Source organism: Tenrec ecaudatus, chromosome 5 (assembly GCF_050624435.1).
Source record: "Tenrec ecaudatus isolate mTenEca1 chromosome 5, mTenEca1.hap1, whole genome shotgun sequence".
In the NCBI taxonomy this organism is placed as follows: Eukaryota; Metazoa; Chordata; class Mammalia; order Afrosoricida; family Tenrecidae; genus Tenrec; species Tenrec ecaudatus.
Genome location: NC_134534.1, coordinates 177783564 through 177807722, shown reverse-complemented (window position 1 = coordinate 177807722; position 24159 = coordinate 177783564). Strand labels below are relative to the sequence as shown.

General features: G+C 39.7%; 1 protein-coding gene across 7 annotated transcripts in view; it reads left to right on the top strand.

The window, feature by feature from the left end:
- Positions 1 to 24159, top strand: part of ZEB1 (zinc finger E-box binding homeobox 1) — a 207625-nt gene that overhangs the window by 129132 nt on the left and 54334 nt on the right. For all 7 annotated transcript variants that reach the window (XM_075550339.1, XM_075550341.1, XM_075550338.1 and 4 more), the window contains exon 2: positions 14126 to 14326. In XM_075550339.1, the coding sequence (XP_075406454.1) occupies positions 14126 to 14326 (201 nt within the window). The remainder of the gene's footprint in view (positions 1 to 14125; positions 14327 to 24159) is intronic.

The following is a 24159-nucleotide window of genomic DNA, read 5'->3' as shown; positions in this document are numbered from 1 at the left end:
TGATTTTTTGTTCCTTGATGCTTGATACCTGATCCCTTTGACAGCTCGTGATCACACAGCTGGTGTATTTCTTCCATGTGGGCTTTGTTGCTTTTGAGCTTGATGGCCACTTGTTTATCTTTGAGCCTTTAAAACCCCATACATTGTATCTTTTGATAGCTGGGCACCATTAGCTTTCTTCGCCACATTTGCTTATGCACACGTTTGTCTTCATTGATCGTATCAGGGAGGCCTGGTAGGGATTCAGCAAGGGAAAGGTAACCGAGAGAAATTACTGAAACCCAAATGAAAGCTGAGCATGACAGTGCAACAAGAGGAAAGTAAAAGGAAATAGAGGAAAGAACTAGGTGACAAAGGGTATTTATAGAGGGCTAAAGACTGGAATGTACATATGTAAATATATTTATATGAGTACAGGGAAACAGATCTATGTGCATATATTTATAGGTTAAGTACTAAGGCAGCAGCTGGACATTGGGCCTCCACTCAAGCACTTACTCAATGCAAGAGCACTTTGTTCTATTAAATTGGCATTCCAGGATGCACACCTTCCCAACACGATTGCTGAAGAATAATGTGTCCATAAGCAAATGTGGTGAAGAAAGCTGATGGTGCCAACTATCAAAAGATATAGCGTCTGGGGTCTAAAAGCTTGAAGATAAACAAGTGGCCATCTAGCTGAGAAGCATCAAAGCCCACATGGAAGAAGCACACCAGCCTGTCTGACCACAAGGTGGAGAAGGGACCAGTTATCAGACATGAAAGAACTAAAAATCATATCAATGGGTGCCCATCTCTCAGAGACCTTCTAAGGTTGTAAATCTTTAAGAAAGGCAAGTGTCACATCTCTCTCCCGTGGAGCAGCTGGTGAGATCTCATTGTTGGTATTATGGTGACCAGCCAAGCGCTTAACCACTCACCACTAGGGCCTCATAGAGAGAGACGTTTTGACAAGGCAAGAATCAGGAATTGGTATCTTTGTGTTAACTTGTCCTCGGGAAAGGACGGGGCCTTTAAGCCTAGCTGGGGTGATTGTATTCTGCCACTTCCCTAGAAACAAGGAAGGGTAGATCCTCTGACTGTATCCTGGCATTTCTGACGTTTCACTTCTGCTATGATTGCTACTCTGAACACTGGTATTTAGCACATGCCCATCAGTGATACGCCCCATACACTATGTTACTAGCTTAAAGGAATCTGAGAGAAGGAAATGTAATGAGCTAGAATAGAATTCTTGTCCTCTTTCTTCATTTTGTCTTCCAGTTTCTTCTGCTACTGATCTCCAAACTAATTAGGAAAAAGTAAAGTGTAGTTAAATCTTTTGTTGCCTTTAACTGCCTTCTGGAATTGGTACATGTCAAAATGTAAACAGGGTTTTAAATTGAGTAACACCTAGAATCATGCCAGTTTAACCCTGGTGTAAGCAGTTTAACTGTTTCTTGATTGCGTGTCTTGAGTAGGTGTTGCTGTGACCTGTACGTCGGGTCTGAGTTGCCTTTGACAAAGGGAAGCATGTGTCCTCTGTATGGCATTCCTCCCGGGCATCTGCACAGTAACCACTGCTGGCACAGTCAGTGCAAGCGGGGCAGCAAGGGCTAGTGTGGCTCTTCTCTCTCCCTGCAACTCTTACCTTCCTCTCGTTTACATAGCCCTGTGTTTAACGAAGCCAGGAAAAGGCCTGGCGAATGTTGATCCTCACTCCAGGATAAACTGCCCTTTTTACCCTTTAACTTTGAGGTTTCCCTTTTGTATATTGTTCTTTACATTATACTTCCCGTTACAAAATTCAAATAACAGCGAAAATAACAAGGGGCAAAAAGTTTTCATGAGTTCCACTTCAGTTTTTTAAAGTTCACCACAACCAACAGTATGCTGAATATGATTCAGACTTTTTGTTTGCATATTTAAATTTTATCCTTTAAAATTAAAGGTACTATTTACATAGTACTGAAGTAAATTTAAAAGGACAGGTCACTCTTTCATGACCTTATTTCTTCATTTATATGTTCTCGTAAACATTGTCAAACAATAGTGAGATAAATGCATAAACACTGTCTTTAATTTTTGCAAGAGTGGAATCAAACTTTTTAGAGGAACCTCTATATGACAGTATAAAGGTGCATTATCTTGAGTGACTTTTTAAGTCTTTCTGTCATTAAAAACAAGTTACCAAATAAGCATATTATGTATACTTACACAGCAGAAGTTCATTTGTAAGGTAACTTGTAGTGTCATGTAAATGGTGGTGTAAATGTTTAGCGTTTGCTAGATCAACAGAAATATTTCCAAGTTAACATAGCAGCATGTACTACAAACCCTCGCATAGCCCGTTATCAGAATTCTTTGCCAGTTTAGCAGACACATGTAGTTTACTGAGTAGTCAAAACCTATGGGCGTCAGGAAGATCTGCCCGTGCGGAACTTATGTCCAATGGGAGACAGGAAAAGAAGGAAAGGGAAAACAATAAAAGCAAGTACGGCAACTGGGAAATAGGTATTTTGAAGAGAAATAAATTAAGGACGAGTTTCTCCATAGTTTCTTCCCACAGATGTATCCCATTTAATTTCTGTGTATCCCATCTGGAGAAGGACTCATCTGTAATCGTGTGTTGTTGAAAAGGGTATTTGTGTTGAAGAAGTCATTGGTCTTGCAAAATTCTATCAGGAGAACTCCAGCTTCATTTCTATGAACAAGGTCATATTTCCAAGTACTATTCCTTCCTCTGTTTCTAGCTTTTTCATTTTAATCACCAATAATTATCAGTAAACTATGAGTTCATGTTTGATCAATTTTAGACTGAAGATGGTGAAAGTCTTCCATTTCTGGATCACTAGCTGTAGTGGTTGGTGCATAAATTTAAATAATAGTTGTGTGGGCTGGATTTCCTGATCTGAGTAGATATTATCCTGTCACAGCATTGTCCTTCAAGAAAGATTTGAAGTGTCCTTTTTGATGATGAAAGTGATTTTGGCATCCTGAGCACAGTAAGCCATATGATTTGCCTTGTTCAAAATGATCAAGTACCAGTTCATTTCCATTCACTAATGCCTAGGTTATCAATCTTTATGTGTTCCATTTCATTTTTTACTCTTTTCAACTTTCCTAGATTCATACTTTGTACAATGTATGTCCCCATTACTAATAGATTATTGCACATGTTTCTTCTCTCGTTGAGTCATGCCCCATCAGCATGAAAGCTTTACTCCATCCTCAGCATCATGGTGGACTCTATTTTGAGGAAGCCACTCCTCCAATCTGAGGGTCTCCTCTTTTAGCACGTTATCTGACAATTGTCAGCTACTATTCATAAGGTTTCAGTGAAGTTGACAGCCTATTCCTTCTTCAAAATATGTCCTTAGTCTGGAAGCTCTGCTGAAACCTCGTCACCTGGAGTGATGCCGCTGATACTTGAAATACCAGTGACCTAGCTTCCAGCATCACAGACACACACACAGGACCACAGTACAAGTGGTGGGTTTCTTTATATAGGTTTTCCATATTTCGGTTTTCTTGTTTGCGTTGTCTATATTGCTGCCATTATATTTTTCCTATCGCATTTTCAGCTGGTTCTTGTGAGTACATGGAGTCCCTGAGTGGGTTAATGTGTCAGTGTTAAGTGTTCGGATGCTTTCTGGAAGGTTGCTGCTCCGGTCTCAACCAGAGGTGGATGGAAAGATTGATCTATGGAGTGTAATTCTACTGTATACATAGAGAGTCACTGTGAGTCGGCATTGATGTGATGACCGTGCATCTAGCTTGGGATTTTTACTGGTTTATTGGAAAGCCATTGTTTTTTTCTGCTAAATTTATAATTAGCCATTTATAAAATATTCTTAGTACTGTAGTTTTTTTTAGTGATTTCTTTTGGGCTTTCCTGAAATGTCATCAAATTGCCTACAAATAACAATTTGACTTCCTTCTTTTCAATATTTGTGCTTTTCTCTTTTTTTCTTTAAAGAATCATATTGACTTGTTCTTTTAGTACGTCAAACTAAATGATGACAGTGAGCATCTTTATTTTACCAATACCTCTGATGCATCATCTTTATCATGAGATTGACTTCAATTTCATTTTTGTGAATGTATGTCTTCCAGAAATATTGAACCTTTTCAAATGTGTCTAAATGTCGATAGAAATCATGCTCTCTCTTCTTTATTATGCTAATATCATGAACGATATTTCCAGCTAGTGGACTAACCCTTGTTTTCGTTCTTTCACTGTACTATTTAATATTCTATTTAGGATTTTTGTGTTGACGATAGGAGCTCAGTTGGCGCAGTGGTGAAGACACATAGCTGCTAACCTACAGATTGAGAGTTCCAGCTCACTAGCCACTCCCCAGGAGAAAGATGTGACAGTCTGCTTCTGTATCTTTCCAGTTTAGAAACCAGTATGGGACAGTTTTCCTCTGCCCTGCAGGCTTGCTATGACTCAGGATTGACTAGATACCACGGGTGTAGGTTTGGGGGTTGAATATTGTTCATCACCGGTAAGACACACTATGTGAATGTGTGTGTGCATGAACACCAGCATATACAGATTTTAGTTGACTATTCATATACTGGTGTCATATAAAGTATTTCAACTCTTTCTCTTGTCTCTTACTTTTAAATGTAGCATTGTTATGGCTCCTTTGAAAATTTGAAAGAAAAAGAAAATTTGAAGAAATTAGCCTGAAAAAATATCTGGCTCTTTTGGATAGTTAACGGTTCTATATCATTTTTCAATTTGCTCTATTGTCTAGCTTTTGTATCTCATCTATTAGTTTATAAATCTGTAAAATTTCAGATGTGAATTATTTAAATTTTCCTAGAAAGTTGTTTCATCCAAGTTTTCAAAAAATTTTTCTTAGATTTATATACCACAGTCACTTCAAAATAAAGTAGAATTCTTAAATTTCTTTGTTTTATATTTAACAATTGAATATTTTAGCGAAGGGGAAAGATATGTGGACTAAGCCCCTGGAGAATCCCCTCTGACATGGACCAGAGATGTGAGCAGCCATGCTCACATGTAGAATACATTGGACAGTGGATCGTTGCCAATGCAGTTCATTTAAAATGTAGCACCCTATCACTTGATCTCCCTTAGGGTTCATTTAACTTTGTTCTAGTTTTTAATATTTTCTGCTTTTTTATTGAATTTTTATCTGTTTTATTTTGTTATTCTTTCTAATTTTTGTTTGTTTTTCTGTATATGAAATCCAGGATAGGCAAGTCTGTAGAGATGGTAGCTAGGTTAATGGTTTTTGGGGGTCTTCAGGGGGAAATATGGGAGGAATGGGGCGCTAATAATGATGAGGACAAGAATGAAGGGAAAAGTTCTAAAGCTGATTGTGGTGAGATTGAATACTTCTTCTTGAAGTGATTGAACTATTGACTTGTAGTAAACTATTGACTTGTATGCCAATAAACATGTAGGAAAAATGAATGTTTATGCTTCTTAACTTTTCTCTTGGATTAAATAGACTAGTGATTTGTTTTCTTGATTCTTTAGAAACCTGGCTTTGGGATTTTTTAAAAATCAATTGCATAGTTTCTCAGCCTTTTAGTTCAATAATTTCTGCTTTGGGGTTTTTGTTTTGTCGTCATACTTTGGTTTTGCCATTCTGTGTTTCATGAGTAATGGTTCATATAACTGCATCCTTTTTGCAAGTGCAGATTTTATGAAGGAAATATTAATTATTGGTAATTTACTGTAAATCGTTTTAGCCTAGATACTTTCCTCGCACACTCAAAAGAAAACCACATGCTTCTGAGGCTGAGTTTAACATAATCTACTGTGCACTTTGCTGGTTATTTCACCTTCCTATTTTCTGGCATTGGCTGAAGTTAGTGAAATGGATGAATGGGAATTTTGATAAAACTGCCAATTAAATTGATTCCAACTCGTAGCGCCCCTATAGAACAAGTAGAACTGCCCCTGCAGGTTTCTGAGATTGTAACTTTGTGGGCATAGAACACTTCATCTCTCTCCCGAGGAGTGGTTGGTAGATTTGAACCACTGACCTTGTTTGTGTAACCCACCAGGGCTTTATACCACTACAGCAGGAAAAGGAGAAGTAGTTTTGGAGAACGGCACTGGTTAGGGATATAAAGACAGAGCAGAGGCCTACTGAGAATGAGAGTTAGACAGCAATAAGAACCAAGAGTATCAATGAGGACACAGTAATTTTATGGAATATGGAGATGAGGAAATAAGAACTAAGATTCTTTAAGTGATAGCAACCTTCTCCTCTGGCTTTGCCTATCAGTTTTCGTTCTATTAATAGTTTGTATCTGAAGGCATTAAAAACCACTAATGTTTTTACAGGGGCAAAGTTCAGAATCGCTGACTTACATTATGCTTCTGTTTAAAAATGTATTTTGAAAGTATAAAAAGAGTTTATGGTTATTGTTAAATTTAATGGGTACCCTGAATTAAGAAAGATTTTACCTAGAAAGGCATTTTAAAACCTTCACAATTTGTTGAATCATTCATATTTATTAAAATTTAACATGGTTATAGTTATTGGGACAGTATAAAACAAATAGGATACCTATCCAGGGGAGCCCTTATAGCATAGTAGTTACACATTGGGTTGCTACCCACAGGACCAGCGGTTCAGTACCACCAGCTGCTCCGTGGGAGAAAGCCATGGGTCTCTTCCTGGTGAAGACCCACACTTGGAAACCCACAGGGGCAGTTCCTACCCTGTACTACAGAGTCCCTGCGAGTCAGAATCAACTCGATGGCAGAGAGTTTCATTTATATATGACTTAATATGTCACATTAATATATATATTAGATTATTTACAGTATAAACTGATATAGTAAGTTAATCCTATCTATCAAATACTCTATTTTAGTATATGTGCCGCTGAAGCAAGCCCTATCAAAGAATCAAAAGTCAAATTAGCAGACATTTGTGGACTGGTAATATACGGTCCACTTTTCTGAAGTTACTCTCTGTGCAGTTTTCGTTAAAGCTGTGTGCTGTTAAGTAGATGCCAACTCTTATTTACCCTATATGCTAGAATAGAACTCTACGGTACCGCTTAGAATTTCTTAGGAATTGCAAAGACCCTCTTCTTTCCATTGTGTGTACTTATTTACAAGTTCTGTTCTAATCACTCTAATTTTGTCATAAGCTTTATGAATTATTAGCAGAATTTTGCAATAAGCTTCAAACAGTTTGTGGAAAATGGAATTAAGAGAAAATGAAATCCTCCCCCCCCTAATTTTTGGGAACATCTCATATTTGTTGACTTATTTATTCAGTGACAAAAAGTGTGACCCTATATTCAATTTTTAAATAATGTTTTAGCTACTTAGTGGAAGTTCGCTAGAATGTGGAAATATCAAGCTATATCATATATCACATGCGAGTAAAATTTTGTTGAAGATAACTCAAAAACGGCTAGAGCAGCACATGGACAGTGTGTTTATTCAGTGTGCATGCGGTTTCTAGGAGCCAGCGCCAATTCTACGCCATCTGAGAACATCAGCCATATCCGGACATTCCAAGCCCCTCGTGGAACAGAGGGCTCAGCATTGGGCAAAGTCAGCCAGCAGTTCAACCTCATCAGCCAGGGCGAGGGAGAGAGATGAGGTTGTAGTCTCGGAACCCGAAGGAGCCGTTGCAGTGGCAGTGGGCGGGGTTTGGGTTTATGTGAAAGCCCTGATGGTGCAATGGGTTAAGTGCTGTGCTGCTCGACAGACAAAAAGTCAAAAATTTGAACTGATCAGCCTCACCATTGGAAACAGATGAGGCTGTTGGCCGCCATAGAAATGTACAATTATAGAGACCCTTATGGAGGAAGTCCTACTCTGTCTTCTAGATCACTAAGAGTCAGGACAAGCTCTTGGTCACAGGTTGAGTTTCAGTTTTGCTATATGGACACCTAGGAGCCTTGGTGACACAGTGGCTAGAGTGCTAAAGCTGTTACCCCAAAAGTTCAGCTCAAGCTCACATGGCTCTGGAACCTTTGTGGGACAATTCTGTATAGGGCTGCTATGAGTTGGAATAGACTCGGTGACGGTGGGTTTTTTGTTTTTAATGTTGAAAGCGGTATTCCAGGGGAGCTCTTTCAGATAAAAATAGAATGAACTCATTTTTAAGTTGTTTTGGGGTTTTTTTTCTCCCAGGATGTTAAAGGATAATGGGAATACTTGTTCAGTGTCTGTATCTTGACCTTCATATTTCATAGCAGGCGACCTCAAACTATGGCCCGCGGGCCACATGCGGCCCACCGAGGACATTTATCCGGCCCACCGGGTAATTTTGCACCATTTGTTTTTTTATTTCAAAATAAGAAATATGCAGTGTGCATAGGAATTTGTTTATAGTTTTTTTTTTAAAAAACTATAGTCCGTCCCTCCAATGGGTCTGAGGGACAGTGAACCTGGCCCTGTTTAAAAAGTTTGAGGACCCCTGTTACATAGCATTTATGGCTAAATTTGTGGTGTCCTCAGCATAGTGCTAACATGTGATTCTGTTACTTAGTATAGCAACAATTCAATATGCTGGAAAGCATGATTTAAGTGTATTCACTTAAATTTTCATGAATTTAAAACTTATAAAAATTGGCTTGTCTGTCAGAAGTATTCTGTTGGTTTTTACAGATTAATGCTGTGTCTTTTCCTAAAAGAGAATTTATCTTTACTTTCTACCATGCAGAGTAATATGTGGTTGAGTGTTTGGTGGAAATGAGTGGAGTACGTAGAACAATGTAGCTAATCACATAGTACTTATATAAGGTAAGCAAAACCTCCTGTACAAACAAAGTCCTGCTGTGCTTTTGAAAATGTTAAAGAGATGGCCTGGAATCAACACTTGCTGTAGTTATTAACTGATCCAAATTGAGTCAAAGGTGTTAGGTTAGCCTTCCCCCGCTTTTCCAGATACTCTAAGGGCTCAGGCTGCCATTCAGTTACAGAAAATGAGTTCTAGTGAGATTCTTTATTACAAAGCACTTAGATGTTCTCACACTTATCTTACCAATTGGAGTTGAAGTTGCATTAAAGTAAAATATAATTGGTTGAACTTTACATGGTTTTTTATTGTACCATATTAGCCAAATTATTTTATTATAATTTTACATTAATTAAGAAAAAGATGTTTACACAGGGTTTTAAGTAGTGCATTTAAGATGGTACTGATGCAACCAAGTACTGAAAATAATATGCTCCATGAAAGTCTTTCAGAGATTCATTGACTATAGTGATGAAATCACCCAGTAGTTTTCTGGTGGTTATATTGCGATAGTGGTTAAAGTTCTGTAGTCATTGCACGATGTCTTTAATGGCACAATGTTAAGTGTTAGAACTCCAAGGAGCAAGGATACAATAGACAAAACAATTTAAGTTGATGAGTACTGAGCATTAATATAGCGATGTTTAGTCAAGAGACTTTATGCATAAAGAATAAAGTGTACCGGCTGTGGAATCAGACCGGCCAGGATTTTAGACAAGATGCTCATTTACTCTTTCCATTTTCTTGTCAGACAAAGGGAATTCTAATGAGACCTACCTCGTAGGAACTCTTGTGAAGATTCAGTTAAGATAACAGCAGTGGCAATCATGTCCACAGGCCTGCCTGTGTGCCAGATGCCAGTCTAAGTACTGCTGATAAAGTCAATCATCTGATCCTCACAGCGAACCTGTACGGTGGGCACTATTACATCTGGCATTAGATGTTAGCAAGTAACACCAACGGGAACTGCTATCAAGAAGTGTGTTCTCAACCATATCCGATGATGATAAGAACACATCAGGAGGAGGGACCACCACTAGACAGTTCCTCTAGACCAGTGGTTCTCAACCTTCCTAATGCCATGACCCTTTAATACAGTTCCTCATGTTGTAGTGACCCCCCAACCATAAAATTATTCTCATTGCTACTTCATCACTGTCATTTTGCTACTGTTATGAATCAGGCAAGCCCTGTGAAAGGGTCATTAGACCCCCAGAGGGGTCACAACCCACAGGTTGAGAACCACTGCTCTAGACAGTTAAAGCCTGAAAAACCAAGTGAAACTGATACCGATGATCATTTTGGAACCCTTAACATTAAAAGGAAGGATACAGAATTGATTTGAACACTAACTAGATGGGACCAGTTGAACAAATGCAGCAAAGAGTGACACAGAACACAGGAACCCTGCCAGCTGCCCAGCCTCTGCGTGGCTATTTTGAGACAAGGCTAGTAGAGCTACTGAACAAGGAGCACAGGAAGGCAACCTCACAGCACCCCTCAACGAGAAACAGAACCTGAACAGAAACACCTGCGGGCAAGTAAGGTGGGAGACACAATACAATCCCAAGGAAGAAGAGCAGAGGCAGGAGGGCCAGTCCCAGGGATCCTGTTGCAGCTAGAACAGAGTGAGAGCTGGTATCGAGAGTTGTCTTCCCTTGAGTGGTGGTCCCTGACCATGAGGACAGGTGGATCAAAGGAAGCAAAAGATTCCCCACAGACGACAGACTCAGAACGTCTGCAAGGCATGGTATTCAGTGCAGAATAGAAAATACAATGTGACCCCATATGTTTGCTTTTAGACATCTGCACATTTTTATATAGGTGGTATAGGATTTCTGTTAAATATAAGATGTGTGTGTTTGTGTGTGTAGGTGAGTCTGTCGTACAAACATAGAAGGATATGGGACATATTAGCTGTTTAATATCATGCCTCCCTATTTCATAGAAATAATAAAATTTTCTTTCATTGATAATAACCTTTGAGTGGGTAGAGGAAGAAAATATGGAAAACTCACTTCGTTGTGTATTTTGTTTTGTCTGAATTATTTCAAATAAGAATATTTTATAAGAAAATTGGGGGAAAATTTGCTGTTGGGGAAAGATCTGGAAAAATATATCACACTAAATATTAATGACTTAAAACCATATTTTCTTCTGACTTGTATAGTGAAGAATTTCTGATGTGATCAAAATAGCAACTCGGGTACACTTTTTGGTTAGACAGGTTTCAATGTCTGTAAAAGCAGGTTAGGTGGTGTTTGGTTATTGATTTGTCCTTTGACTTCCACCCATTAAGAAAATACACTTCTTCCTTCCAAGTTCTCAGGGGGGTATGTGTGTGTGTGTGTATTTGGGAATGAGAGGTATGTGTCTTTAATCATTAAATAGTTGTCTTCAGGAACACACGTTGAGAAACTCCCAGGAAGTAATGGAAAGAATAACTAGAAGTGATTATTTAATTATCGAGGGGAAGCAAAGCTCCCCGTACCTCCCTTCCTCTCATTCCTTTATAACCAAGTCAAGATCACCCTGCAAGTAGTTGGGAAAGGGTATTCCGATAACCAAACCCAATGAGGTCCTAAATAATGTGTCCCATTAAAGTCATTCTTGCAAGAACTCTGAAAGAGAAACATTGATTCTCCTTATATCTTTTAGAATTGCAGTTATCAACCTGTGGGTTGTGGCCCCTTTGGCAGTCTTACGACCTTTTCACAAGGGTCACCGATTCATAACAGTAGCAAAATTACAGTTCTGAAGTAGCAACGAAAATAATTTTCTGGTGGGGGGTCACCACCACATGAGGTACTGTCTGAAAGGGTCGCGGCACGAGGAAGGTTGAGAACCACTGCCCTAGAGAATGCTATTCTCAACTATTCCTCCCTAGTGGTGAGAGGGATAAAATCACCCTGGATAACTGCATTCATTTGCATTACAGATGTTAACTTTCACTGGTGTGCATTAGAAATGATGGTGAAAGTACCTATCGGCAAACTAAGAGCCAATTTTTTTTCTTTTAAATCAGAATGGTGTGGTTATTTTTCAGAATACCTTATAGTGATTTGGCAAATCAGTTGATTCTAAAATCTGTGTGACATGAGAGATTAGTAATGATATGCCCAAGCTTAATTGACAACTTGGAAATAACTATTTGTGGACATTTTAATGTGGCATTGCTATTTTATTAGGAGGTAATGGCTTGACTTATAATAATGCTTTAAAAAATTAAGTCCTTATTCTACTTACGTATTAATATATAAAATAAACTCGCTATTATTGGAGAGGATGTTTAATGTGATGTTTAAGATGTTTAAGAATAGGAAGAAAAGCTATATATGGATAGAGGTATAAACATAGATGTGTACATTTGTATATGTATTAATTCATAAAAATAGAGGTATTGGCCTATGTACATACATTTAGATGGCAATACATTGAGGAAGTAGACGGACTTTGGGCCTCTGGGTTAAGCCCTCCCTTGATGCATGAACTCTTTGTTCTAACAACCTGGCATTCTGTGATGCTCACCCTCCCAACATGATCGCCAAAAACAAAATGGGTGCATAAGCAAATATGGTGAAGAAAGACATTGGGGCCTGCCTATCAAAAGATACAGTGTCTAGGGTCTTAAAGGCTTGAAGTTAAACTAGCGGTCATCTAGCAGAGAAGCAACAAGTCCACATGGAAGAAGCACACCAGCCTGTGGGATCATGAGGTGTCGACATCAGAAAACCCAAAACAAACAAAAACCATATTATTGAAAACAAGGGGGATCAGAGCAGTGACCCAAAACCCATCTGTAGACAATGGGTCATCCCCTCACAGAAGGGTCACAAGGAAGGGATGAGTCAATCAGGGCGCAGTATAGCACCAATAAAACACTCAGTATTCCTCTGGTTCTTTGAGGCTTCTTCACCCCCCACTATCATGACCCCAGTCCTGCCTTTCAGTTCTGGCTAGACCAGAGCATGTGCACTGGTACAGATAAGAGCTCACAACACACGGAATCCAAGTCAGATAAACCCCTCAAGAGCAGAAATAGGAGTAACGATTCCAGGAGGGTCGGGGGAAGGTGTGGGGTGGAGGGGAGGAAGGGAGAGCCAATCGCAGTGATTGGTGTATAATACCACCCCACCCCCCACCCCTGAGACGTGGGTGAAGGAGACAGTGGTCGGTATAAGATATGAAAATAATAATAATTTATCTAAGGGGTCACGAGTGGAGAGGGAGGGAAAAAAGGAGCTCATATCAAGGGCCTCAAAGAGAAAGTAAATGTTTAGAAAATGATGGTGGCAACATATGTACATACATGCTCAATACAATTGATGTATGGATTGTTATAAGAACTGTAAGAGCCCTCAACAAAATGATCTTTAAAAAATATATACAGAAAACTAGGCAACAAAAAACCAAATTCACTGCCATCAGGTTGATACCAACTCACAGTGACCCTATAAAACAGAGTAGAACTCTCTCTGAATTTCTGAGACTGTTTTCTCCCATGGAATGACTGGTGGTTTCAAACTGCTGACCTTGCAGTTAGCAGCCCAATTTGTAACCACTACACCAGGCCTCCTTTAGAAACATACCACTGAACTTCAAAACCTAGCCTACCAATTCCTAGTTATGTACTTTTTTTGGATTATGTGTTATTTCTCAGCCTTGATCTGCACATTTGTAAAAGGGGCATATTAAGTAGTAGATGAGTGAGTAGTAGTGAGTTTGGTTTTTGTTGCCTAGTTTTAGTAGATACTGTGTTAATGAGCTAATATTTAGAAAACACATTTACACACATAGTAAAGAGTCTCTAGGTGGTGCAACCGCTAAGCACATGACTCTGCCCAGTGATGCCTTAGGAGAAAAACCTGGGTGTTTGCTTTGGCAATATCAACGCCGTTATAAGCCTGTGGAGTGCAAATATATTCTGAACCACATAGTCAGCATGGGTCACAATTAACCAGCTTAGTGTTTATATACTCCCTGCTCAACAAGCTTAGTAATTATTATTATTTGCCACTTTCCCCATATACTGTCTAGTAACTATGCTGTCAAATAAATTAGTTCTTTTCCTATCATGGTCTAGACCAGCGGTTCTCAGCCTGTGGGTTGAATGACCCTTTCACAGGGGTCGCCCGATTCATAACAGTAGCAAAAGTACAGTTAGGTAGCAACGAAAATAATTTTATGGTTGGGGGTCACCATAACATGAGGAACTGTATTAAAGGGTCGCTGCATTAGGAAGGTTGAGAACCACTGGTCTAGACTAAAGATTTACTGCATTATAATCTGTTTTTAAAGTGCCTTTTAATTTAGTTTGTGTTAACCTGAGGTAGAAAACTGACTTTTGACATTACTTGGTTTTAATTATTCCTTTCTTGTTTGTATTACAGTTACAAATTATAATACTGTGGTAGAAACAAATTCAGATTCAGATGATGAAGATAAACTCCATATCGTGGAAGAAGAAAGTGTTACAGATGCGGCCGATTGTGAAGGTGGTGTGCCAGACGATGACCTGCCAACAGACCAGACAGTATTACCAGGGAGTAGTCAGAGAGAAGGAAATGCTAAGCGCTGCTGGGAAGATGATGGTAAGTTGTACTTTTATTGTACTAGTCTGTTGTTTGGATTTTCTCAAATGGAAATTAACCGAAAAGATAGATTGGGTGAATACTTTGAAACAGTTACTTTAGTTCTAAAACATTCACTTTTTTGTCACTGAAACCTTCCAATCATATATTTGCCACTGTGTAGACTCTGTCTCATAAGCACAGTTTTTCATATGTTGACAGAAATACATTTATGTCACATATGATCTGTGCATGCACCACATGATAATACTTAGCCAAACATGCAATGACAGCTCACAACCCCAGCTTTCTATTTGACTAGTAATATCCTTGTATTGTTTGTCTTTTATGTGGGACCTCAGTTTACAGAGTGTCTCTCTTTAAGGACACTATATGTTCACTTTAACTCTTAAAAGATTATTTTCTTCCCAAATTAGTTCAAAAACTGACACATTGCAGTTTTCCTTTTCTTTCTTTCAAATGGTTGATTATTTTCTATGAAATGTTGCTTTGGAGACTATTCTTAAAATTGTATAGGCTTATTTATTTGCTTAGTTAATGCAAAACATCTTAGGGGCAAGGAGAAGTCTTATTCTACAGATGGAATGTACCTGTCATTCACATTCTGATTCTAAACACTCCAAGTAATGCAAAGCTGAGGAAATGGCTGGGCACTGTGTATCTGACCTCCTTTAGCTCTGTGGGTAGGATGAGAGTGGTGGGGAATGGTAAGTGACTCCCACTTTTTTAAAAAAATCATTTTATTGGGGGCTCATGCAACTTTTATCATAATCCATACATACAATTGTATAAAGCACATTTGTACATTCGTTACCCTCATCATTCTGAAAACATTTGCTTTCCACGTAAGCCCCTGGCATCAGCTTCTTATTTTTACCCCCTCCCCTGCCCCCCCTATGAACCCTTGATAATTTATAAATTATTGCTACTTCATAACTAATTTGCTATTGGTGTTTTAAAAATCATTTTATTAGGGGCTCATACAACTCTTATCACAATCCATACATACATCAATTGTGTAAAGCACATTTGTACATTCTTTGCCCTCATCATTCTCAAAATATTTGCTCTCCACCTTAGCCCCTCGTATCAGCAACTCATTCCCCCTTCCCTCTCTGCTCCCCCTCTCCCATCATGAATCCTTGATAATTTATAAATTATTGTTTTGTCTTGCTCTGTCCAATGTCTCCCTTCACCCACTTTTCTATTGTCCATCCCCAGGGAGGAGGTTATATGTAGATCCTTGTAATCGGTTCTCCCTCTCTACCCAACCCTCCCTCCACCCTTCCAGTATTGCAACTCTCACCACTGGTCCTTAAGGGACCATCCTTCCTGGATTCCCTGTGTTTCCAGTTCCTATCTGTACCAGTGTGCATCCTCTGGTCTAGCCAGATTTGTAAGGCAGAATTGGGATCATGATAGTGGAGCGGGGATGGAAGCATTTAGGAACTAGAGGAAAGTTGTATGTTTCGTCATTGCTACACTGTACCGTGACTGGCATGTCTCCTCCCCGTACCCCTTCCGTAAGGGGATGTCCACTTGCCTACAGATGGACTTTAGGTCCCCACTCCGCACTCTCCCTCATTCACAATGATATGATTTTTTTGTTCTTTGATGCCTAATAACTGATCCCTTCAGCACCCCGTGATCGCACAGGCTGGTGTGCTTCTTCCATGTGGGCTTTGTTGCTTCTGAACTAGATGGCCGCTTTTTTACCTTCAAGTCTTCAGGACCCTAGATGCTATGTATTTTGATAGCCGGGCACCATCAGCTTTCTTCACCACCTTTGCGTGTGCACTTGCTTTGTCTTCAGCGGTTTTGTCGGGAAGGTGAGCCTCATGGAATGCCAATTTAATAGAAGAAAGTATTCTTGCTTTGAGGGAGTACTTGAGTGGGGGCCCAATGCCCATCTGCTACCTTAATACTAAACTTATAAATATATGCACATAGATCTATTTCCCCATCCTCATATTAATATATTCACATATGTACATGCCTTTATTTAGACTTTTATAAATTCCCTTTGCCTCCTAGCTCTTTCCTCTATCTCCTTTTACTTTCCTCTTTTCCCACTATCATGCTTAGCCTTCATTTGGGTTATAATTTCTCTCGTTTACATTACCCTTGGTCACGCCCTATCAGGCCTCCTACACCATCCTCACCACCAATTTGGATCACTTGTTGTTCCCTTGTGCCTGGGTTTGTTAACACCACTTCCTTTCCCCCACCTCCCCCTCTCTCATGTCTCCCCGGAACTGCCGATCCCATTCTTTCCCCCTCCAGATTGTTCATCCAGCCTATCTTGTTTAGACAGACCTGCAGAGATAATAACATGCACACAAAAAGACAGAGCAAAACCAAGCAACAAAAGAAAACAAAACAACAAAAAAACACGCAACACAAAAACCAAAAAAGAAAAGCTTGTAGTTAGTTCAAGGCCTGTTTGTTGACCTTTAAGAATGTTTTCCAGTCAAGTCTGGAGAGGTTTTAAGTCCTGGCCCCAAAGTCTTATTTTTTTGGTATTCCCTGGGGACATCGTTGCTCTGTTCTGTTGCACGCCCTTAGTGTTTTGCCTTTGTGTGGTGGGTTCACATTGGGTGCAATTCCCACACTATGTCTCCAGTGTTGTCCCCTGTAAGGCTATGGGTCAGAGAGGGATGTCGTGTCTTATAGTGGGGCTGGCCATATGGTCTTCTCTGTGGATTGGCTGCTCTGAATGGGAATATCGTCGTCAAGACTTGGTGAGCCAGGATGTGCTCCACTCTCTCTTCCCTCCCCCTTCTTTACCCCCGTGTGCTCACCTCAGACATGTCCCTTTCCCAGAGCTGCAGCTTCAGTGCTGTCCTCTGAAATAAATTATTCTAGGGGAGGGGCAGGTGTCCATGTACTTGGTATTGTAGCCGGCTCCTCAGACCTCTCCACTGGTTTCCTACTCCATACCGGCATGTTGCATTCCCATCTTGGAGCACTGGCTTGAAGTCTGGTCCCTCTTTGCCTGTGGAGATATAAACAATACCCTCCCCTTGGGTGGGTTAGTGGCCTTTTCCCCCACTGCCCATTTCTCTTTTAATTTTTTCACCCTCCGTTTTTTAGTTTGCTACCATATGTATCCCTGGATTTGGTCTGGCCCCTACCAGACTACCTGGTCCTCACCCCAGGGTGACTCCCACTTCTTATAGAGAGGCAACACCTACCTTACCTTCTTCTACCAGAATGTGTGAGGTGAGATATCTTAAAACAGAAGGTTTTGATAAAACCTACTGTCTTCTAATGTTATTTGAATGGAAAAAGACAGTTAACAGATAGCAGCATTGAAATGACATGGATGTTAAAGCAGCCATAATAAAACTAACAATCAGAAACATAATTGAAACTTTAAAAAAATGCAAAGTCTCAGCAAAGAAATAGGAAATAGAAGCATCGAGTGGAAGTGTTACAGCTGAAAAAAACATAAATATTCAAATAGAAAGCTCAGTAGCTGGACTAATAGCCAAAGGGAGAAGGGAAGAGAGAATTGATACTCTTGAAGACACAACAATAGGAAGTTCCAAATGTGAACAACACAAGGAAAACAGATTGAAAAGTCACGCACTTCAGGACCAGCTCTAATACTTACGTCACTGGAGTCTCAAAGAAGAGGAGACAGAGCGTGGGACTGAAGATGGAGTCCAAGAAATAGTGGCCAATTCCAAAACTGGGCAAAAGACACTAACCTACAAATTAAAAAATCTGAGTGAATCTCAAACAAGATAAATCCAAAAAATGTACATAAATGACATTACCAATTTTCTTAAAACTCAAGACAGTCTTAGAGGTAACATAAGAGGAATGATATGTACAGAAGAAAAACAGTTTGAGTAGCAGTGGATTTCTTGCATGAAACTAGGGAGGCCAGAAGGAGATGGGATAACACGTCCTTCAAGCATGAAGGGAAAATGAAAGCATTCTCAGAAGGAAAGCCCAGTGAATTTACCAATAGGAGGCTTACTCTTTATACATGGCTAACGGACATTATCTTTTTTAAAAAGGGACTCTCATTACATCAGGAAGACCATGAGAAAAGGATGAAAAATGGGTCTGAGCACATGCGCACAACAGCTTCTCCATCTCTTAGTTTTCTAAATTGTTTAATGTTGGAAGCAAAAAATTTTAATATAGGTAGATAAAAATTATGAAAACGTGTAGTGATTGAAAAGCAATATATTGTAACATATACACACTATCCTAAAAGTTACATTTGACCAAATCTTATTGTTAATTAGATATCCAAATCACAGGATATTTATAATTGTACACTAAATCCTATATTAGTGTAACTATTTTCATGTGAATCATTATTGTTTAACATATTCTTCATTATAATTTTTATAGAGAACATGCTTAGGATCTTAAGTTATTTCCAACTCCTATAAAGGAAAGAAACAATTTCATTTGAAAGCATATTGCTTTTGAGAATAAAGTACATTCCCAAACCTACATAAAGTGTTTATTTTAGGCTTACATACCTAATTTTAAAAGACCTAAAGATTTATGTGTCACCCCACATTTAAAACAACCAGAACAAACCAATAAACACAAAACTGGGTTCTGTTAAATAACAATGCTGACCAGTTTAAAACAAGTAGCTCCCATTGAAAACCATAAATAAGATCATCTGGTGTTCCACTAGGTAAAAAATTACTTTTCTTTATAGAAATCAAATTTTCTTTGTGAAAACATGCACAAGTTTGTAACACGGCACATTGGTGCAAGCGAGACAGCCAAGACTTCCTACTACGTACATACTTAGGAACCCCAAAAGCGTTCTGTCATATAGTCATTTCCAACTTACATTGAACCTATGTAGTTTCCAAAGCTTGAAATCTTCATGGGACCAATGAGCTTCAACTTTCTCCCATGGCGCGGTTCGTGGGTTTGAACCACTGACCTTTCAGTTAGCTGGTAGTCCAATCCTTATTTAGAATCTTTAGATCTAATCTCCAGTCTACAAATCTACTCATCTTTAATCTACAAACACCAAGGCTAGTAACTCAGTGGTTTATTTAGTCAGTTATTATTAAATGACTGTACAAACCAGCCCAAAGAAACTCCGATCAGCCACTTCTGGTGTCAAGTTGTGTAGGAGAGAACAGATTTCACTCCACTTGCCAGCTGTGTCCTATGGAAATCGTAGCTTCCTTCCCTCTTCTGTTCAGACCCCCGTTGTCCAGGAAGACCTTCTTTCTAACTAGTTATCCTAGGCTAGCTAGGCAGGTACCAGCCACAAGCTTAGGAAGGAGTTCACATGACTCCTTTCACTTGAGACTGAAAAACAAATGAATCAGTTGCCACATGATCAATTCTTACCCATAATAAAGAGACAACAGCTACCTTCCTCTACCAGAGTAGAGGAGCATTTGCAGCGTAGAACTTTCCCCCGTAGGCTTCCAAGGCTGTGACCTTTCCGAAGCAGATGGGCAAGCTTTTCTACTGAGGAGTCTCTGGGTAGATTCAAACCAACACTCTTTTGGTTAGTAGTTAAGTACTTAACCATTTATGTCATCTAGGGACTCCAGATAAGTTGGTCCAAAATTTGTAGTTTGCCTGTACCCTAATCGGGGTACCAGCTACAAGTTAGGGGATCCAGATGACTCCCCCATCTCAGATCAGCCAGTCTTCACTATTTTCTTGTTATCTGGTGCCACCAAGTGAGTTCCAACTCATAGAGACTCGTGGACAGCACAAGACATCACTCAGTCCCACACCATCCTCACACTTGTTATGTCTTAGACGCCAAGCCCTGTGTTGTTGCAGCCACGGTGTCAATCATCTAGTTGAGAGTCTTCCTTCTTTAGGTTTTAGATAGTATAATTTGCTGACCAACCTCACATGTGTTCTCGTTCTCTCTCTCTCTCTCTCTCTCTCTCTCTCTCTCTCTCTCTCTCTCTCTCTCTCTCTCTCTCTCTCTCTCTCTCTCTCTCTCTCTCTCTCTCTCTCTCTCTCTCTCTCTCTCTCTCTCTCTCTCTCTCTCTCTCTCTCTCTCTCTCTCTCTCTCATCACCACCCGTGATAACAGTTTTAATATATAATGAAAGAAGGCTACAAAGAGATCCATAGGAAAAGGCCCAGAAGTGTTCCCAGCATGAAACTTAGTGGTGTTTGAACCTGAGGGCTCTTATCAATCAGGAAGCTCCATCTGAGCCTTGGGGCACAGGGCTTTGATCTGCCTCACTAGGCAACCCTGATAAATTACATCATGCCTTATAAGGTTTAGTCAGCTTCAGGCTCCCAGATGAGCCTTGCAGTTTGGCCAGCCCCCATTCGTTAACTTTAGGTATAGTCGGGCTATCTGGAATGCACCTATAAAAACCAACTAGCTTTCTGCATCTCACAGTGGCCCTTCGTTACACATTTATGTAATGGGACTTCAAATCCGAACAAATAACTTCTGTGTTTGAATTGGTTCATGGTACCCTTCTCAAGATGATCCTCATGGCTGAATTTTAAAAATAAGTCTATGAGACCAACTCAATCTTAAGTTATAAACTTGAGCAACCAGAGGGACAGAGTGCTCGGAAGAGGCACTTGATTTACTGGGTAGAACTCCACCGTATTCACAGTCACCTTCAGGTTCTGTTCTTGATGCGCTCATACTTCATGCCATTCTATTTTGCTTACTTTTTTGGTCATCTTTATAAAAAAAACTACTACACAATGTAAAAGGAAAAAAACTGCTGTAAGTGTCTTGATAATATGACTTACAATTTCAGTTGTCCGCATGAATGCGTATGATTTTCTACTATTGAGAGAAGAAACTAATAATGTGCAGGGAAGCTGGAGTTGCTGCTACTCCGGTTTTCGGGAGGGAGTTAGAAACCCCTTTATCATAGCATTTTATAATACTTTCTCTTTTTTAGTTGAATAAATCATTTTATGGGGCTCTTGGACGTATTGTAACAAGCCACACATCCATCGTCTCAAGCAGACATGCAGTTATTGGCATCAACAACTTCTTAACTTTATCTTTCTTCTTGAGCCCTTTGATAGCAGCTCCTCTTTTTCCCCTCCCTCCCCACCCTGCCACACCTGCAAACCCTTAATATATTACGTTTTTTGTTATTATTTATACATCTCTTACACTACCCACTCGATCCCTTCCGCTATCCTCCTGGAATTGTTGCTCACATTGCTGTGTCTGACGGGGGCTGTCTTTCCACAACTCCTTATATTGAAACCTCTCTTCTCTGCCACTGTCTGTACACCAGTCTAGTGGGAATTGCGAGCTTGAACTGAGATCATAATACTGGGGGGGGGAGGGCGGGGAGAGAGAACGAAGGATTAAAGAACTAGAGGGATGTCAGTGCTAAGCCTCCCCCTGGATGCATTTCCTCCTCCGTGTAGCCCCTCTGTGCAGGGACGTCCAGTTATCCATGGATGGGGTCTGGGTCTCCATCACCTTGATGAGGTTGTTTATTTTTGGAATGTCTGTTCCTGTCGACACCTCATGATCACACAGGCTGATGTGCTTCTTCCATGCAGCCTTTGTTGATTCCCTGCTAGATGACCACTCTTTGGCTTGGGGGGCTTTTAAGACCCCCAAACACTATATCTTTTAATAGCCAGGCACCATCTGCTTTTTTTACCATATTTGTTTATGCACCCAGTTTGTTTTCAGCAATTGTTTCGAGGCAGTAGGCATCACCAGTGCCCATTATTATAGCAAAATGTTCTTGTGTTGAGGGAATACTTGAGTACAGGCCCAGAGTCCATCCACTGGCTCAATGTAAAGCCATAAATATATGTACATAAATACCCCTATTGTTAGGAATTAATATATTTGCATATGCATACCTCTGTTTATACCTCTATAAATAGTTCCTGGTTCTTTCATCAATTTCCATTTGCTTTCCTTCTCTCCCACTATCATGCTCACCTCTTGTTTGCCTCTCAGTAATTCCTCTAGCTAGATTACGGCTGGCTGCTCCACCACGACCAGGATTTCTACTCCGCACTCACTGTCGATTTTCGTTCCCTAGCTATTCCCCTCTCCATGACCTTTTTTGTTTGCTGCATTCTGCCCTGCAGCTCCTCTTCCCCCAAGACGCCACCACCACCAAACCGTCAGTCCCATTGCTTTCTCCTTGGGCTGGCTTCTCGTGCCTATCTTATGTAGATAGACTTTCTTGTGGTAAAGCCAGAAACTCTCCTGCTATGCCAGTAAAACCTTGGTCACGATGTGCATCCTTACTTTTCAGACACCTGTTTTATAGGCTCCCCTCATACATTGAGCCTAAATCTATATACAGACACATAGACATGCGAAATACATAAATAACAAATAATGTAATTAGTTCTATTATTTTACATAGCATGTTAACAGTTTGTTAATATCTTGAAACTGATGCAGTTAAAAAAATTATCCCAAGCAATAGTTACTGATATATTCTTTGCATGAACTTTTAAAACATTTTATATACAATTAAAATTTTAATTTATAAAAATACACGCAAGTTTACAAAATATGCCAAGACAGTGAAAATTCCTCTATAAGAAGTAGTTAAAACTTTGATAGTCCACAGTAATAAGGCTTTCTTGATCACAATTTTAATAAGCTACTGTCTCAAAACGTTCATAGAAATTTTTAATTAAAAGATCACAGAAATTTCCCACAAGCATTTTTAAACCCCTTCTTGTAAGTAATCAATGAGGAAAATGCATCAATAACTATATGCCTTAGGTGTAAATCAAGTGATACTCATTGCTCAAGATTCTTTTCAATGTACTCTCTAAAACCTTTTCAACTAGAGGTGGAGTTTGATGAAGAAAATGCTCAGCACGTGATTTCCAGTTCTAACTATACCATTCACTGTGTTTCAAGTTCCACTTTTGCATCTATTAAATAAATTTAAAACTAGGTCAGGTGACCTCCAGAGGTTCCTTTTAGCTTTGCTTATAAGAAATCCACTTTGATTTGGACTAGAGAACACTAATCGTTTTAAGCATTTGTCTGTGTGGATCTTAACAAATTGTGCATCACATTGATGAATGGGAATTTTGGAACACCTAATTGTGCTCTTGCAGAACCTGTAAACAGGCCAGGAAGCAGTCATTCTAACAAAACGAGACACGCATGTTTCAAAGTTGAGAAAGGTGTACATCGGTTGGTATCCTTTCACCACACTTAGTCTGCATGCTGAGTAAATAATCTGAGAAAAAGAACTCTAGGAAAGAAGACGCGGCTCCCGTGCTGGAGGAAGATTATTTAACCACCTGTGATGGGAAAGTCAAGAGGACCTGAAGCAGCGAAGAGCAAAGACTTCAGCCTTCAGTATGGATTAGACCTCAAGGTTACGAAAGCAAAACAATTACAACTGGACCAATAAGTAACATCCACAATCAATATTCATGGAAGCACCAATCAAAAATCAAGTGATATATTGCAGTGAGCAAATATTCTGCAAATGATCTCTTTAAAGTCTTTCAAAAAAGGTGGGGAGCCTTTTGATTGAACTCAGCCATGCCTTGGTATTTTCAGCGAGTTCATGAGAGCAAAAGCTGGGAAACAAAGAAGAATTAATGGCTTTGAATTATGGTGTTGGAAAAAATTATTAAAGATACCATGGGTCTCTAGAAGAACAAACATAATTGTCTTGGGAGAAGTACAGCCACTTTACTCCTTAGAAATGAGGATGGTAAGACTATCTCACATACATTGGACCCTGTTCTTAGTAGGGACGAGTCACTGGAGAAAAGGCTATGATGCTTGGTAGGACAAGGGCAGCACAAAAGGGGGAAGGCCGTCGGTGAGGTGATTGACACAGTTGCTGCAACAATGGGATCAAACACAGCAGCAGT